The sequence below is a fragment of the Haemorhous mexicanus genome, chromosome 1 (genome assembly GCF_027477595.1).
Source record: "Haemorhous mexicanus isolate bHaeMex1 chromosome 1, bHaeMex1.pri, whole genome shotgun sequence".
Taxonomy (NCBI): domain Eukaryota; kingdom Metazoa; phylum Chordata; class Aves; order Passeriformes; family Fringillidae; genus Haemorhous; species Haemorhous mexicanus.
In genome coordinates, this window is record NC_082341.1 from 72,855,196 (window position 1) to 72,874,468 (window position 19,273).

Here is a 19,273-nt window from a genome sequence, read left to right on the forward strand (position 1 = left end):
AGGGTAGTGGCCATGCTGCCATGGCCTAATGAGACCTGCAACCAGCTACCACTGCCCTTTCACTACCAAGAATGGAAGCAAATATTGCCATCCAGAGCAAAACTGCCATGTGTGCCTGCCTGCAGACAGTCCCACAGGGCTGTATTCTCTTCAGCATCAGCTGCCAAAAGGACAACTCTAACTCCAGTGTGGAGAAGCAAATGCACAAGAGAATCCAAAAAGACAGAACGGGATGTTTATGCATGAATGGTAAGACAAGGTTTGTCTAAATTTCATTAGGAAAGTAAGGGTATTGCACTATTTCCCTGCTACAGATGAAGACATCATTATATTTAGACATGTCTGCTACAAAAAGGTTGGTGGGTTTATAAAAATAAAAAGTGGGCATAACAGACTTTAGGCCACAGCATTTGTTTTGGTATGGACAGCATGTATATTGGGAATGAAAGTCAGACATTAGTCTCCAACCATCTTCAGACAACTATGTATCTTGCTGCAAAGCGGTACAGTCATGTCTACAAAGAACAGTCCAAGGAACGTTCAACTGAGAAGATGCTGTATATGAAAATTAGTGGATATGAGCTAAAGTAAAACTGGAATGTGAAAAATGCGAAGAAAATGTGAAGGAAAAAGCCAGTGCAACCAGAAATCCACAGTACCGAGGTACAATTGCCAAAGAACCTACTGAAGAGCATGTTAAATACCATCTCTAATTAAGGATTACCTACATACACAGTAATAGAACTTGAACTAACAATACCACATCTGGAAAGGCAATTCCCCAGCTTCAACTGCAATATGGTTAAGCATCTCACAAAATAAAGAACACATAGATGCAAGAACAGTTCACCTCTACTAAAATTACAGGTATTCTTGTTTCAGCGGGGACAAAGACATATAGAATCATAGAATATTCTAACTTGTAAGGGACCCACAAGGGTCATTGAAGTCCAGCTCCTGACGCAGCACACGACAGCCACAAGAATCATGCCATGTGTCTGAAAACGTTGTTTAAACACTTCCTGAACTGTTGCAGGCCTGGTGCCATGACCACTTCCCTGGGGAGCCTGTTCCAGTGTCCAACCCATTCTGGTGGTTTCCTAACGTCCAGCCTAAACCTCCCCTGACACAGCTTCATGCCATTCCCTGGGGTCCTGTCACTGGTCACAGAGGAGAGGAGATCAGTGCCTGCCCCTCAACTTCTCCTTAGCAGGAAGCTGTAGGCTACAATGAGGTTTCCCCCTCAGTCTCCTCCAGGCTGAACAAACCAAGCTGACCTCAGCTGCTCCTCAAAAGGTTTCCCCTCTAGATCCTTCAACATCTCTGTAGCCCTCATTTGAACTCTTTTTAATGGCTCGAAATCTTTCCTATACTGTGGTGCCCAAAACTACACACAATGTTCAAGGCGAGGCTGCACCAGTGTAGAGCAGAGCTCGACAATCCCCTCTCTCAACTGGCCGGTGGTGCTATGCCTGATGCACCTCAGGATGTTGTCAAGCCCTTTTGGCTGCAAAGGCACACTGCTCACTCATATTCTACCTGCCATTGACCAGGATCCCCAGATCTCTTTCTGTGAGTCTTCTCTCCAACCTCTCATTCCCCACGTTGTGCACGCATCCAGAGTTCCCACGTTCCAGGTGCAGAATCTGGCACTTGCCCCATTGAAATTCATATGGTTGGCATGCAATCCTCTTCTGGACAGAAGTCTGAACACTGAGGTCCCAAGACCTGCCCACCAGGAATCCTACCTTTTTCAGGGCTACAAGAGGAGACTAGACTTTCCCTGTACAATACTCCCTAGCAGCACTTTTGTTCACAATTCAGAAAGGACAATGATTGTTACCTGCATGTTTTATTTAACTTGTCTATTGATCATGCCTAGCTTAGCTGGTGACAGCAAACATGAGAGCAGTGCCAAATGCTGAATCTCCTCCATGTCTGCTGTACGCATTCCTAAAAAGCAGAAGCTTTAAGGATCTGCTGCACATAATACCACTGTTTATAATTCAGTCTAATGCTAGGAGTCAGTACATCCAATTCTAGGTTCAAAGGCTATAACACCATGAACTCTTCTACCATCAGCCACAGTTCTTACTGTGCAAAACCAGCCTTTTTTTCCTTTACATCTGTCCTAGGTTGACTTCAACCTAGGACAACATCATAATCAGTCTACAAATTCTTATAACAGACAACCCAGGCCACAAACCTTGCCTTTTAAAACCCTACATTTGCTAGAGATGCTCAGCTGGATGAAGAACAGGGCACGTGACACAGGAGACTTTATTTAAAAAAAAAAAAAAAAAAAAAAAAAAAAAAAAAAAAAAAAAAAAAAAAAAAAACCACAAAAAAACCCCTAACATAAAGGTACAGTACACCTTAAACTGCTTTAAGGCTCTGGTTTTTTTATCTCTTTTGACTACACTGTTGACATATATAGACAGCAATTTGTTACAGCCATGTGCTGTCACTCTCTGGAGAGAATTTTACTTATTTTTGCAGCCCTGTGTTAGCCATGCTAGAACAAATGCTCTTCTCCACAAGTAATGCAGTGGAACTGTTTGATACACAGCCTTACAGATACAGGTGCAGGAGAATGAGGAACACACAGAGGCCTGCTGATACATGCATATCGAAAAGAAACCCTTCAAAATCTTCAATAAGACGACTCAAAATGTACAAAAAGGCTGAGTTGGTAAATGCAGCCAAGAATGTCCAAAAACTTCCAGCAGAAAAAAGGAAAGCAGGGAGGGGAAAAAAAAGGAAAGAGGAAAAGAAGGTGGGAAGGAAAAAAAAAAAGACAAAAAGGAAAAACAGAAAAAGAAGAAAAATAAAAGCATTGCAAAAAAAGATAAGAAGGAAAAAAAACAAGGCAAAAGAGGGCCGAAGTATCTAGCTGCCTTTTCTGGGCTGAAAGGATCTACAGTTGATCTCTGCTTTGCAATCTGCTGACACTCTCAAGACAGTGCTGTTCACAACTAAGGTGACAAATCTGCATTTCCCATTTCCACAGTGCAAGAACGTAGTACCAGTTATTTGCCAGGAACTCAAAATCTATCTCCTATTAACATAGAACTGAAGCAGCAAGAGGTGCTGAAACTGCTCACACTCCAGTGGAGCACTGCACAAAGGATCACATCCCACCCCGTGCTGCAAATTAAATATCAAATATACCTCGGGTTCCAGCAGAGAAACATCTACTCAGACACTCACAGAAGAGTATGGCCTAGTCCACTGCAGGCTACAAGCTGTCTTAATCTCTGTACTACAGTGTCTAGTGATACTGATCAACATTATTTCATTTTAGATTTCAATTACAAGAAGCTGCAAGTTTCAAAATAAACTAGGATCTTTTATCACAAAGATTCAGAAAAGAAGCATTCTGAAGCATTTTCCTTAAAAGAGACACATTTAATATGCAACCTCTAAAGCAAAATAAGTAAAATAATTTAATGTACTCTTCTCGTATTAGCAGGAATTAACACTGTCACTTGATTAAGGAGATTAAAGACACACACACCAAGCAGTTCTCAGTGCTATAGTCTAATCTTAGCAGGGATGAATATGCTTATACAGATGATATCATTGTTCTTGAAGTCATGAAATAGAAACACTTTCCATATTTGATAGTCTGAAATGCACCACATTAACCTTCTGTTTATTCACAGGGAATATACAGACTATAGGTTCTTAATTTATACAGAGAAGGAACATGTTTTTCATGCCATCAAACAAACCCACCCACTTCACCCATAAAACAAAAACAGAACAAACAAACAAAAAGGGGGAAAAAAAAAGATAAGACACATTCCAGCAACTTCCCAGAGCTTGGACATTTCAAATTCTTTCATTTTCTTTTATTAGCTAGGACACCCAAGACAAAAATGTTAACTGCTTGCTCTGAAAGGATATAAACTCAGGTCTACTTCTAAATAATCTATTTTTAATCCAGACAACCATGCTTCTACCAAGACAGTACATTAGAAATCCTCAACTCGGGCACAATTTTGTATAATTACATACGTACTTCACAGCTTTCAACAAACTCCTGTTTGTATTTCTGAAATGTTAAATTGCATCTCCCACACATATATGATTAACTTCTCTTTGAGACACATCCTGTTTGCAACCTGCAAACGATCATGCTTTAGTGTTTGTGACCACGAAATACTGGTACCAGAAGAAACCAAGAGCTCCTAGACTGTTAACTTCAGTTCATTAGACATGCTAGCCATCTTCCAGATGTTCCACCCCTTCATTCTTAACACTTTGTCATTAACGTCTTTATTTCATCAGACAAGCTTCATAGCATGAAAGCAAACAGACGTAGATGCAGAAAGTCAACACTGACACACAGTAATTATGCCTGAGACAACCTAAAAGGTTTCATAAATCAAGTGATTGCTCACTGATGTCCCCTAGAGGTCTGTCTGTCCCACTAAGTAACATACAACAAGGAAAAATACCTTCCTCCATCACTTACTAGTCCTGCACTTCAGTCACAACAACCCCACGCAGGGCTGTGGGTACAGGCTGGAAAGCCGCCAGGTGGAAAAGGACCCGCAGGTGCTGGTTGACAGCAGGTGAACATAAGCAAGAGTATGCCCAGGTGGCCAAAAAGGCCAAGGGCATACTGGCCTGGATCAGCACTTGTGCCCCTGTACTCAGCACTGCTGAAGCTGCACCTTGAATGCTGTGTCCAGTTCCGGGCCCCTCTAAGCAAAAAGGACATTGAGGGGTGGAGCACGTCCAGAGAAGGGCAACAGAGCTGGTGAGGGGTCTGCAGCACAAGTCTGATAAGAAGTGCCTGGGGAGCTGGGGTTACTTAGGCAGGAAGAAAAGCAAGTTCAGCAGGGACCTTATCACTCTCTAAAACTGCCTGAAAGGAGAGTGTAGCCAGGTGGATAGTGGTCCCTCTTTCCAGGCAACAAGTGACATCACAAGAGGAAATGGCCACAAGCTGCACCACATGAGACTCAAATTGGAATCAGAAAGAATTTCTTCCCCGAAAAGATGGTCAAGCATTGGAATAGCCTGCCCAGAAAGGTGGTGATGTCACCATCCCTGGAAGTGTTCAATAAACAATAGGACATGGCACTTAGTGTTTAGTTGGCATGGAGGTGTTCAATCAAAGGTTGGATTCAATGACCTTGGAGGTCTTTTACAACCTCCACAATTGTATAAATTTGAGTCAATAATCATAAAGAACTCACGATAAGGAGTCACTGGTTCAGCTGATCGGTCATCTAATAAGCAAGTAGACTGCACACATAGTTACCTTTGCTGCTTGTAGGACTCTAAGCACAAACGTTCCTACTTACTATCTGCTGTAAGAAAAACGTTAGAGAGGATCTGGCAGTAAGACAAAGCAAGTGCCTGAATGAGAGCAACAAAATGTCACTGTACACAATTCTGATCAGAAAAGTCACTGTCCGATTAGATACTTAAAACTTTCAAGGCAGCTCTAAAACTCATGAGAGCTGCTTAGATAGAGCTCCTTCGTGGTGTATATAAAAGCAAAATTGCTGCTGGTAAGAACTTCCAAACTTTTCTGTACTGTTTATATTAGAGCCAATAACAGTTTGAACCAGGCTTAGTTATTGTCTAAAGAAGCATGCAGCTTTTTCAAAGGAAAAGAGAATTATTCTCATCAACTGAAGGTGCCTGAATCACAGGTTTTGTTCTACCCTTAATGCTGCATCTACATTCTCTCCTCCCCAGAGCACACATTCAGAAAAGGAGTGGCCTGCCACTTATCTTAATTGCAGGTCTTACTATCTCTTTCTCTTTGGACACAAAGCTCCATAAATCAAACAAACAGGAAGAGAAATTGCATTCAGATTACATAATGAGGTTTATGTAAATTACACCTACAGCCCAGGGTCCTGAACTTCAAAGACATTCCAGCTCCTCATTACCCCCTGGACCAAGACCCATTGTTTTGTCCTTATTTAAATAAGTTGGCACAGCAGTTGGAGTGCTTGAAGATGAGAAGAACTGGTTCAAGTAGCTATTATGGGCTTTTGAGAATTATTACTACAATCCAGAGCCTAGTAAAGCTGAAGATTCCCATTGCCACTGCACAAGACCAAGAACAATTAATATCCTGCAGAGGAACAAATTTACCTCTGGCTCACAAAAACACCTCGAGTTAAACTCTAAAAACCTTGCCCACTTGCACAATTTTCATTTTCCTTCTACCAAAAACTAAACTAGATAAAACTGGAGAGAAAAATTCCCTGAAACTCAGTATTTTGCATCAATATGTAAATAGCTATTCTTAGCTGTCAAATCGAGGAACATACAGTTAGTCGAGCAATGAGTATTTTCAGCATCCCTCCAAATAAGTCAAAGCCAGCTGGAAGAAATTTTACTTCCCTATCGACAGAAAAAGCTTCAAAGAAGAGCGTGCTACGTTGTGAAATTAAACTACTTCACTCCAGGAGGTCTTTCTTCCTGATTTTACATTTGTCATTTTTAAATGCAATGTCCTCCCAAGAACAATTTTTGCCCCCTAAATAATGGGGAGATGGAGCAGGAAGGGGGGTACAAAACCCCCAAGAGATTATGTACCATTCCCATTCTTTCACATATTTAACCCCATCCACAGGAGCAGAAAGACGCAGCCATCAGACCCCAATGTCAGGACTAGCTAGCTAACCAGGGAAGCAAAAGGAATCCTGGTTGGGACAACTGGCGTAAAGAACTTGGACTACCCACTTGTGTAACTAAATGACTTTATGTGACAGTGACAGGGAGTAGAGGGCCCTGGCGACCACATCCATGGACAAGACCCCAAAGGGTCATTACTGACAGTGCCTTCTTTAAAAAAAAACAAACACCACAGTGGCTGTGCCAGCACAGACACCACAGAAAACCAGTTCTACCATTCATTTTGCCGACCTGAAATCCTGAACAGAACTTCAGCAAAACACAGTATTGTTATTCATTTAAAACCCACAGACATCCCTCCATGATGGTACAACAGCTGCTGCATTCCAAACAGCAAATAACGCTTTTTCTTTATGTCAATAGTTTATCATACAGCACACATATGATAAAAAGTAGACAAGGAGTTAAATAAAATATACAATAAATAACAATACTTAAGTTTAAAATTCTCAGATACCTAAGGTGACGTCAGTATGTAACAGCAATCAGTGGGAAAATGTTCAATTCAAATCTGCCACGAGTTATTTTTAGAAAGTGGTATCTATGTTAGGATACCATGGTGGATCAATGCCAGACTCATTGAAAAAAATAACTATCTACAATGAATAGAGGTTACCTTCTAGTGAAAAATGTACAGATTATTCTCACAAAAAAGGCAATGCTACAGCTAATTCAACTGTACAAGAAAAGTTATTTAAGGACAAAAGTTACAGAAAAAATAAAACTTGGCACTTTGGAATGAAGCACAAAACTGAAAAATCTAGAATTTTCACAGAAATTTTCTGCCATAAACTTTATAGACCTTAACTACCCCAAATCTATACATAACTCAAACACTACCATGGAGTGGTAATTTTAACAGGTTTCCAAACTCTCAGATGATTTTCATAAGAAAGATGTAATTGTTTGGGGTTTTTTTTAAATGAGGTCCATTGTCCTCCTGTGATGTTTTTAAAATATTCTATGAATGTCTTAGTATTTCAGAATTCCTGTCTTAGAGACAAATATAGAAAAAGTTAAGACACATTCATTTCTCTGTGAGTTTAAAACTTTTTAGGTGTTTATGAAGGTCGGTTGCATTTCTCTTAAACATCTCGGAGAAGTCTAAGCTGGAAACATATGGCCAAGACAGTGAAGTTTACAAACCTGAAGATGTTTTGGTACACTACACCCTATCCTTTTTACTTGGGTTAAGCTTCCCCACACAAACTGCAACTGACTTGAAGCATCAAAATCTACTCCATTTGAATACACACACACAAAATATTTTACCAACATACCCTCAAAGGTAACTACAGCATTCAGCTCTCTGGGTTAAAGAATACAGTTATTACAGAGCTACTCTAGACAAACGGCTTCCCAGAGTGCAAATCCTCATTTGCGCAAAAGTTCTAAAATACAGCAATGAAACTGATTCAAGGAAAGCTGAAAACAGGTACATGAGCACTTTGATCTGAACTAAAATGCCAGTGTGCCCAATTCCGCAAGCAGGGAAATAATGAAACACTGCAGACTAAGTCAAACTATCTCTGCTTCGCAAAGGCGGTCAATCTTTAGTTTCTTTTTCTTTTCCTCCCCCTAAATTAATAAACTAATAGCTTAAATAGTTATTTGAAATGATCACCCCTTAAACACAGAGGGAAATTAAGCTGTAAATATGTGAGGCACAGAGTCCCTCCAAATTAGAAAGCTGGGTATAAGAAGCAGCAGTCTAGGATTTCCATCTCTAAACTTCTATGGAATTCTGTATGCACATATTTTTCAAATTGACCTGCTCAGGCAGGTTATCTTATACATGCCTGTCTTCTACAGGACCACTTAAATAACAAATAAATATCTCTTTATATTGTTTTATAAAGAGATTTTTTTTAACTATCAAAGTAGGTTTTGATAGTTAAGAAGCACACACCAGTTGCTAACACCGGATCAAATTAATCCTTTTTTTTCATACTATTAAGTAGTACCTTTCCAAGAACGGCGTAGTGCTTTAGATGCATAGCAGTCTGTCAGTGTACTAATAGAACAGATGGATGCTTTAATTAGAGAAGGGCTCTTAGGTATATCAGCAATTCCATCATCGAGTGGATGTTTATACTTTAAAAAAAAAAAGGGGGGATAATTGGTAAAAAATTGCAACAGTGACTGTATCAAAATACATTAAGAGAAAGGAAAAAGAATGCCATGTTCTGTGATGCAGCAGTGAAGAAATTCAGCTCCTGGATGTACCAAATTAGGTACTACATATTCAGTATATATAGTAACTGCTATGTACATCACACTAAAATCTCCCGTGTCGGTACTTAACACGTACTTAAATTATGGATGCTAGCCAGGAGTACAACAGAATTTAAAAGTTGCAAAGACCATTGTACTTAACAGCTGTCACATACCAAAGCTCAGCTGCGGCTGCACCAGCATTCCAGCATTATCTGCATGGCTCCTCCCTTGGAGGAGCCCAGAGCCCCCCTGAAAGCTGCCTACCTCAGAAAGACCCCATTCCAGCAAAAGATAAGCAAACGGCTATGCCCATGAACAAGTGGAGCCAGCCAGAGGCAATGCAACCATTTTAAACTCTCCTGCAGAGCAGGACTAGAAATGTCATTATCTTGGGACCGACATGGACCAAACCCAGATTTAAACTGCTATGTAGCTGAAAAGTGAGTTTCCCAAAGAGGAAAATTTTAGGTATTACTTCTCTCCGCAGGACATGCCAACACATAAATGATTACAAGGTAAAGAATGTTTATCCAAGTCACGTTAGGAAGAAAAAAAAAAAAAAAAATTAGGATCATAGCAGCCCTAGGCAGAGGTTGTTTTTCCTTTCTGTTTCAGACAAGTTCATGGAGACCGCTTCTGTCCAATCACACCTGCAAAAAGACATCCATTCACATTAACGTGAATGAATTCCTTTCATGTTAAAGATACGAGATGTCAGAACTATGTCAAGGGCTCCAAAAGCAGCTCTTTAGGGCACAGCTGCTCTCCCACACTCAATAATAAAAAGAGTGTCTCTGGCATGCTTCCCCCCCATAACAGCACTTAGTCACCTTAAATCGAGTTTATCAACGTATTAAATGCTGAACTGAGTTATTCACCAAGTAGCACAAACAGCAGCCAACAATTCAACACATTCCACAAAGCTCTGCACTGCCAGGCGTCTGGCACCTTCTAAACTAAGCATCTAAAACCGTGTTTCCATCCATCTAGCTGGAAGTCTTAGTATGACTCCAACTACAAGGTGTACAATTTTTAAAGAAGGCAAGCAAATGCAATTGCTCAGAGCACTGCAACCAATCCTGACATGAGATCTTCCTCCCCTTTTCTTTACTGGACAGAACAGCATCATTTATACTTCAAGACCAAGCTAGATTCATTTTTCTTCACAGCTTTATAAAAGGCCACGTGAGCCAAAAGGATCTCTTCCCAAACAACATCTGACAGCCAGATGCAAATTAACACCCTTAATTACATCTGGCATTTCTTAGCATTCTGCCTATAGGCAGTCACCTACTGAAAAACTGATATATTTGATGACACCAGCAGGTGCAGAAGCCCTATGTCACATCAGGGGGCAGAGAATTTAATGGTGGCCAAGTGCCAGAATCAGAAACATTACCTTTCAGCACTAAAACTAAAAAGCCTCAAACATCCATTGTACTGAACCAGTCTCCAAGACCAGGATCATATTACTCACGCTTCTTGCCATGCAGAAGCTCCAGAACACAGCACTGCATATAATTCCATGCTTATTTTTGATCTAAAACAAATAAGCAGTTCTGCAGCTTTTAATGAGATTGTTGTATTAGCCTGTTCTTCCTTCTCCATGCAAATTATCGGGACATCAAGGCCACTGCGACGACAATTATTTTTACAAAGCAATAAGGAATATCAGACCTTGTTTGCAAGAAGTCTTCTGGATCACAGCCACTCTTGAGGTTTTAGGAACAGTTTAGGACGTCTGACCTAATCAGTCTCCCAACAACAATATCACAACTGTAATTGCACTATGGATTCTTACACAGTTCCATAACTCCATCACACAGTATCTCAGCAGAAAGCTATTTAACCATATCCTTTTAAATAGAGATTAAGTATTTCAAACTTTGAGGACATTATCTTTTGTTAAGATAGATTTCAACAGAGAGAAAAATTGACATGCCTGACCAATCACTGTATTACCCAGTTTTGCTCAAATTGATGTTACAGAAAGTAGGATCAGCCCCTTAAAGCTGTAAGGGATTTTGTTCTAGCAGTGGTGCTATCCATTTAATGCTTAAGAGTCAAGACACTGATGAAATCAACCACAATCACACTCTTAAGGAAGAAAATGAGAGGAAACACCAGAATAAACATGCACTAACCACATTCTGAAACAAACCAAGGCAATGTACAGGAAGCACTTTTACCTTCTTAGTGTCCCATTTTGGTTTTGAGGGTTTTTAAAAGACCAGATATTTCATTTACAGAATATTTGTGGACTGCTATTTATTAGGAAAACTGTTTTGTCATAGCAGAAAAATCTGATTCTCTGCAGTTCTCCTAGCAATAATTTTTTAATCTGTGTTTCCAGATTCCACAACAGGAGAAATTACCAGCCTACAGCAATCACTAAAACTATTTGCTGTATTGTCTTACATGGAATTTGTAATGGTAAGTTTCAGTACAGTCATCTTCCAGTCTTAAAACTGTCTCTCCTCAGAAAAAAAAAAAAAAAAACCAAAAAAAAACCACCAAGTCATCACTTCTCTCTTCTTCTCTCCCTACTCCAGGGGGATTAGGTGAAAGAATACCTTTTAGAAGCAATGCAATAAATCCAACTTAGGTTTATAACATTTCACATCAGTAAAAGACAAGAATCACCAAATCCTACTGAGAGAGCTTGCAGGAAATTACAGGGATAGAGATACTAGTGGTTCTCTATCCATTGGGACAAGCCAGGCCACTTAAATCAACAAAGTCCTAGGCAAACAGGAAATCACTGTTTTAAAGCTTTCCTTAGGGTATGATCCTGGAGGATCATTTATTAAAAAGGTATTTCTCCTAAGCAAAACACTTAACTTTGGGGCCAAAAAAATTGCTCCCTTCTCCAGTGTAATTTGGTGCATATCCTTTTTAAGTGTCTCTCCTTCCCTCCCTTTCATCTTTGGGTTGTGTTTGTATAAAATAAGGAAGCAGAGATAACTTGCCAAGACAGTTACATAAAATCAGTATAATTATGTGTCAGTAATATTTTCTTAGCTGTTTTTTGGCTGGTCTGGTACCTTAGATGCTGCAACCTTTCTGTTACAAGCACCTGATCACAGGTGCTTTTAGATGTTGATCACAGATCCCCTCAAAGAGATAAGGATTTCAAAAAACGCTGCACTTTTGAAGTACAGAGGCATACTTGTTAGCATATGAACTTGCGTAAGAAATTTGCATTAATTTAATCCTATGTATGCTCACAGAAACATCCTTCTATCCAGTAGTTTTGTATAAGGAAGTCTAAAATGTACGAGCTACATTAACAGTCAAGTTGAGACACTGAAATAAAACAAAGCTGGAACATCCTCATTTAACATGTATAATTAATCATTTAATGCATTAAAACTACATGCAAACAGGCTTAACTGTGTGTAAGACTTCACTATGTTTCCTGATTGTGTTTTCTTTAGAACACATCCTGTTAGAAAAGGAGGCACACAGCTGTCCCAATTTAAAACACGTGTGTGCATCCCCATTTAATAGTGGGGTGGGACGGGAAATAAAGGAAGCAACATCCCTCCCAGCATCACCTGCTGACTTCCATCCTCAAGAGCAGGCAAAGAAACACAAAAGACCATAATTATGATCTGAAAAAAAAAGTATTTTAAGCTACTTTCTAACCCAAATGCATCTAACCTATTTCTGTCAATTCCTTTAACAAATGCTACTTTTGCACTCGTTATGCCACGGTCATTGTACAATCAGAAAAATCTGAAGAAAAGCTGAATTGACCACTTTCCACCACTCCCACATTCTCTTCTGAATAAAAAAGGGCACTTATCCAGCATACTGTTCTCCTTCCCGCCCCACCATTACCGACTCCATTTGACATTCAGTGGAATTCACTCGAGAAAAGAATCTCTGTATTTTTCCAAGTTAAAGCACTGAATTCTCACGGTTCATTGAAGGACCATTCTGCTCAGCCAACCAGCAAGGGGATGGATGGCATGTGCTACTTTGCTAGCATGACCTCATCTCGGGATATCACATTTACCTGTTTCACAGGAAAACTGACAAGCTGTCTGAATGCATACTTGCACATTAAACAATGTCTTCTTTTTGAAGAGATGTACAGGATAGTTAAAAACCAAAAAGTTCCGAGATTACAGTAAATCTTTTACACAAACCAACTCAACTGACACACAAGGTATTTTTAAACCTCCTTAAAACTGCAGAAGGTTGCATAATTATAACGTGGGAGATAACTTTTCCACCCAACACTCTCCAAATTCTGCACTGTACGTTGTAACAGCAAAGCTGCATTACAAAGCTTCTCCCTTTTCATTATAAAGGTTTTGACCACCCTGCTTCCAAACACCATGACCTGTACTTCCCTACTTCTCTCGCTTGCTGCCCTCAGTCTCTCAGTGAACTCCCACCACTCTAACGGGAAAAACTGATGCCAACAACGCAGAAAGTCAAGCGCAGGATTTTGTTTGCAGGCATGCACCGCTCTCAGCTCAGGCAGCCGCGCGCCCTGTGCCGTGGTAACCTATTTCAGGAGCAAGAATTGCGGGGCTTCCCCCTTGGGAACGAGCCGGCCGTGCCCTCGGCTCCGCCATGGGGCGGGCTCGGTATTTCCCGGAGCGAGCACACAGCTCCACTAAACCGTGAGCCAGCTGCCGGCATCCCGCAAACATTCGGAACGAACCTTCGACCTCCCGTGCCCGGCAGCGGCACCGATGCAATTCCTCGTCACTAGGGAAAGCAGCAGTAGATTAAGGCTGATTTAACCTCGAACGCCCAGTGCCGCTGCTGGGAACGGGAAAACAACACAAGCGCGACCTCCATTAGCGAGGCGCTGAAAGAAGGGGAGGCTGCCCCGGGCACAGCGCTGGGGCAGCCTGAGCGCCGCTGACACCTGGGCTTCTCCCCGCAGCCGGCTCGGGGCAGGGCTTCCCGCCACCGCCGGGGACCTCCCGGCACGGCCCCTCCCAGGCGCGGCGCGGAGACACCCGCGGGCCGCCTTCCCCGTGACAGGGGACGGCCCCGGGCCACCTCCTCCGTGACAGGGGACGGCCCGGCGGAGTAGCAGCGCCCAGCCGCCCGCACGCCCTCCGCTCATCCCGGCGCCCGCCGCGCCAACAGCCGGTGGGCGCGGCTCCCGCCCCTTCCCCACGATCGCTCCCCAGCCCCGCTCACCGGCGTAGAAGCGGATGAGGCAGCCGGTCTCCGAGTCCATGCCCTCCTCCTGCACCCGCCACAGGTCCCGGAAGCCCAGCTGGGAGAGGTAGTCGTTCTGGATCTGCAGCGGCTTCTCGTGGGCCTCCAGCCGCCGGCTGGTCTCCCCGTGCAGCTGTACATACAGGGCGGGCGGCCCCGCTGGCTGCTCCCGCCCGCCGGCCGCGCCCGCCGGCACCCCAACTGCCCGCCCCGGGGGCAGCTCCCCCGGGCAGGGGGGGCCCCGGCCCGGCCCCGCACCTGCTTCTTCTACCCCGTCGGGGGGCGCCGGCTCCACCTCCAGCTCGTCCGAAGAGGACGAGCCACCGCCGCCACCGCTGCTATAGGGGTCCAGCCGGTCGGAGACACTCTCGGCGCTGGGGCTGAAGCTCTCGGTGTCGGAGCCGGTCGGTCCCAGCTCCCCCAGCAGGGAGGGGCAGGAAAGCGGCGGCCCGGCAAGGTACAGTTCGGCCGGCGGCGCCCCGGGGCTGAAGTCGGAGGGCGCTGGGCTCGGCCGGACGCCGGCCAAGTTGTTCTCCTCGGCGCCGCTGCACAGCGGCAGGCGGTCGGGCCGCGCCGCTTCCCCGCAGCCTCCTCCGGACAGCCCGCTCCGCATCCCCCGCCGGCTCCTGGGCTTCTCGTCCGGCTGCGGTCGCAGCCCCTCGGCCGCGGGCTCGGGCGGCGCCTCAGCGGGGCCCGCCGGCGGCTCGGGCGGGGGTTGCGGCGGCGGCGCGCCCGCCTTACCCAGCACTCGCACCACGCTGCTGCCGCCCCGGTGGCCGAGCTGCTGCAGCCGGGCGGCCACCTCGGCTGCTGTGGTCTCCAGGGTGCAGAGCACCGGGCGCAGGTAGCAGTTCATGTGCCGCTCGTAGACGTGGACGCAGCCCCGCTGCAGGTCCCGCCGCACCCAGTCCCGCTCCGGGGGCTGCAGGGGCTGCAGCTGCCGGGGCGGCTTCAGCAGAAGCAGCGCCTTCCTGTCCAAGCTGCGGGTGCCTAGCGAGGGGGCCGGGGCGCCGCCGGCAGAGGGGGAGGCGGCGGAGAGGTTCCTCTTCAACCTTCCTCGCCGCAGGAGCAGGGAGTTAGCGCTACCGGCCCCGCCGGGGGCCGCCGGAGTCCCGCTGGCCGCCAGTGCCGCGGGAGGAGCGAAGCCGCCGGCTCCCCCTCGCCTCCGCCGCGGGCCGGCGGCCGCTTTGCCGTCCAGCTGCCCGCCGCCGCCCGACGGCTCCGCGCCACTCTCCGCCTGATTCCTCCTGCCCGGGGAGCCGCTCTCCGGCTCCCCCCGCCCGCTTCCCGCCGCCGGGGCTTCTGCCGCTCGCTGCTGCGCGGGCTCCATCGCCGCGGGGCCGGGGATGCCGCCGCCGCCGCCCTGCTGGGAGCGCCGCTCGGCGCGGCGCGGGGGGGGCCGAGCGGAGCGCGGCGCCGCGTCCCGGGGGTGGGGGGGGATTACGTAGCAGCCGCGGGAAGCATTCCGCCGGTGCCTGGCTCAGTCCCGCTGCCCGGCTGTCGCCAGCGCCATTAGGGAGGGAGGCAGGCAGGCAAGGAGCGAGCGATCCTGCCGCCGTCCGCCGCTCCCCGCGCGCGCGCGGCTCATGAATATTAACCAGCCCACGGGGAGCGAGGGAGGCTCGCGAGGGTGACGCCACCGCTCGCGCGGCGGGGCGGGGCCTCGGCGATAAACACAGCGTGATTCCCAGCCGGCCTGGGCTGCGCGCGGGGGCCGCTGGGAGCTGTAGTCCTGCGGCGGCCGCAAGTCCCGGCAGTCCCCCGGCTTCCCGCCGGCCTCGGGGGCCGCGCAGGCTCCAGGCGGGAGCGCGGGCGGGAGGCCGCCGCTTGCCGGCAGTGCAGGCGCTCCCGGCGCTCCTTCATGGCGCGGGGCTGTAATCCGTGTTAAAATTATTCCAGGACTTTGTCCCGCGCTCCATGTTTGTGTTCCTTAGGTCTGGGCGGAGGGTCTGGCAGGTCCAGTGACCGCGCTCGCCCCGCTCTGCCCAGCCTGACACGTTCTCCCCGTTGGCTGCCTCGGCACAGAACCCGAGCACTGAGCACCGGCAGTCTTCCCCTCTGAAAAGGGAGATGATTTTTCCAGATCCAAGATGGAGAGAGACATGGAAATGTGGGTGGAAACACACATGTGTGTATATGCGCACATATCGTAAGAAGAGCTGCTTTGTGAGTAGGCACAGAGAAGGTTTCAGTGCCATTAGTCTGTCATTGTATTTCAGGGACTAAACTTACCTAAGATGCTTACTTGTAGAAGATTGCTGAGAAATAGCCATTAAATAGAACCATTTTTTCAAAAAAACGTGTCCCATCGTTTAAAACAAATCACTGAAAAGGAAAACCAGACACCTTGAATTAGCAGTGTAAATATGTGAGTTCTTATGCTGCAGGGACGCTGTACTATGGAATTCAGAGAAATCTCTTACGCTCGAGGAGATGTTTTAGCTGAGTAATGCCGGCTGGATGGGTCTGTAACTGCCTAAGATCTCTCCTTTTTAATACATTTTGTAAAGTCACAATGAAGCATCTTGCCAAATTCTCATGAAGAATGCAATAGACTGCAATAAATTGAGAGTTCTGGGCAATTGACCAGTTATGTCAATATTAGGGGAGATAAATCATCACTAAGCATCCTGAGATAAACTCTTAGTGAAACATTATTTTTAGCTGGTCGGTCTTTTTAGTGCACATATGTAATATATGAACCCCGAAATAAACCAGACCATAATAAACTTAAGGTTTCTCTCTCCTAATAAAACATTTCTCCACACTTCCACATTACTGTGTTCATAGCACATAGAAGCAGATGGAACAGGGCACAGCTAAGAACTTACAATGGAATCATGTAGCTGCCTTTTTAAAGTTTTTTTTTAACAACAAAGCTGATGTTTACTGTGTGTGAAAACCACCCACTTTCTGAACAGAACAATCTAAAAGTTAACTGTTCCGATTGGGAGTTTATGCAGAGCAGTATCTAGAGCTGCAATCACCAGCACGAGCTTCTTTGGAACTCAAGAGCATAAACTGGCAAAAGCTGATGGCAGCACTTGGCCCTTAAAGGCTTGAACTGGTGCCCAAAACCTCCTCTGGCAGTGGCGACACTCAGCAGTAGTCAGAACTGAGTAGATGAGCTCTGGTTCTGGCTGTTTGATATATTCTGATTTTTTCTACTGCTTTGCACCACCCTTGTGCCACCTACTTCATAGAGGTTACACCAGGTCCCCTGATTTAAATGTGTGAGAGAAATGTTCTACATGCAAACACACACACACAAGACACACACACTCAGAAGGAGACAGCAAGCTGCAGGGACATTATTGTTAATGATGATACTTGATATATTTCTAGCAAACAGTTTTCCAGCCCTTCTTTCTTTGGTGGGAGTGGCACGAGAGAAGATTTACCTTTCTCAAAGTGTTCAAATACCTGAATGTTCATCCACACAGGAAAAGTCCAGAACACAGAACCCAAGAGACATCTCCTGGGGCTTCCAGTTTTCTCCCTTGTGGCTGGAGATGTCACATCCTACACGTTAGTGAGGTCCTCCTAACACAGCAGATAAGCAAGCTGAGCATCAGTTTGAACTGAAGTCAGCTGATTTGTCCTCTGCCCTAACTGTAAGACTGTCCCAGGGCCACCCTGTCCTCCCTGTTGGGACATTCCTTCCAATTTTCAGCCTGAATTTTACACTTGGGTAATCTATGCACACTTGGTCACGTGCCAGCATTGCATTGCCCTTTGACACAAATAGCTGTGGGTTTTTTTTTTTTTTAGCTCCAGAGCCTTTACCCCAAGGTGCTTAGAAGCAGCAACAGTATTCCCTGGCAGGCTTTGTTTTCTCTCTTGGGTAGACTTAAACACACCCTTGTTGTGTCCTCTGAGGAGATAAATCCCACAGCATAGGAACACACAGTTAAGGTCAATTGGACAGCCTTGGGCCAGATCCTCCATGGAGTGGACTGGTACAGCCCCGGCTCTGGATTTTCTCTGTGAGTCCGCACAGAGCAGGCGCCGTCTGCGATACAGCTCGGAGAAGGGGCCGGGGACTGAGCTGACCTCGCTCTCCCTCTTGCCAGGCTAACTCACCGCTGCCAGCAGCCCTACTCATGAATGGCTTTATGCAATTAAAACACAAAGTAGCTGTACTAAAGTCCAGAGGGAGTGGGGAAGTTGTTGGATTTATCTCTGCCCCATGACATTTGTTCAGGAGCAGAAGGCTGCAGTGAGGCTCCCGGCATCCTATGAGCCCCGAGTTGAGCTGTGAGAAGAAAAGGGAGAGTGTGGTTGATTTCCGTACTTTGCTGAATATGATGGCGACAGTTTCTGTAGTGGCCTAGCACCTCCAAATGTTAGCAGTACCCAGCCTGATTATTTTTGCGTTGTGCAGGGAAGTGTGCTTGAAATCTCTAAGTATATGTGTATTTAAATTGAATTCTCCAGTTTATGAGAAAGCTCTGCTATTTTCCACTTCCCTGTATCTCTTATATACTTTTAAACTCTCCTGAAATTGTGAATTTTTATAGGGATTAACTGGTGTTGTCATACATGGGAATGGAGTTTGTGATATTGATGTTTGACGGGAGGAAGTGGAAGGGTGAAATACACATTTCCCTTTTCTAAAGTTGGATTGATGACAGCTGTTTGGGAGACAGGTAAAATGAAACAGGGTGGTTTGCAATCTGCAGTTTTCTGACCAGACTCAGGCAATCTTGAGGAGGAGTTTTCTGATTACAGGAGTTGGCAACAAAAAATGAGGGAATAAAAAGTCATTTATCTGAGATTACTACAAATTACTCCATACCAAAACTTTTTATACTGAATGAACAAACTATACACTCTCACACATAAGTGCAGGAAAATGCCAGAAGGTCTTGAAACCACAAGAAGACTTTTGAAGACAGTTTTATGTCCAGAGTTACCAGACCTTATCTGAAATCCTCACAGAGGCTGGAGCTGTTGTGATCTTCAATGTCTACATTTCTGCTGGCAGCTGCTACGGCTACAGCAGGAGGCATCAGGCTACATACACAGCCCTGGAGCTGACTAACTGCAGTGGTGCTTGGAGTGTGTTAATTCCTGCTCAGCCTCTCCTGAAATCTGCCTCCCCCAGTTCTCACAGATTCCTTTAAAGCCCTCAGGGATACACTGTGCTGTTATTAGATGTTTCTGCAAGGGAAGGGACAGATTATGGGCATCAGCT

At 45.5% G+C, this 19,273-nt stretch overlaps 1 protein-coding gene across 1 annotated transcript in view; it reads right to left on the reverse strand.

Moving 5' to 3' along the window:
* Window positions 1-15,533, reverse strand: part of PHLPP1 (PH domain and leucine rich repeat protein phosphatase 1) — a 135,993-nt gene extending 120,460 nt beyond the window's left edge. The window contains exon 1 of the mRNA XM_059854038.1: window positions 14,056-15,533. Coding sequence (XP_059710021.1) covers window positions 14,056-15,406 — 1,351 coding nt within the window. The 5' untranslated portion in view covers window positions 15,407-15,533. The remainder of the gene's footprint in view (window positions 1-14,055) is intronic.
* Window positions 15,534-19,273: the final 3,740 nt, after the last annotated feature.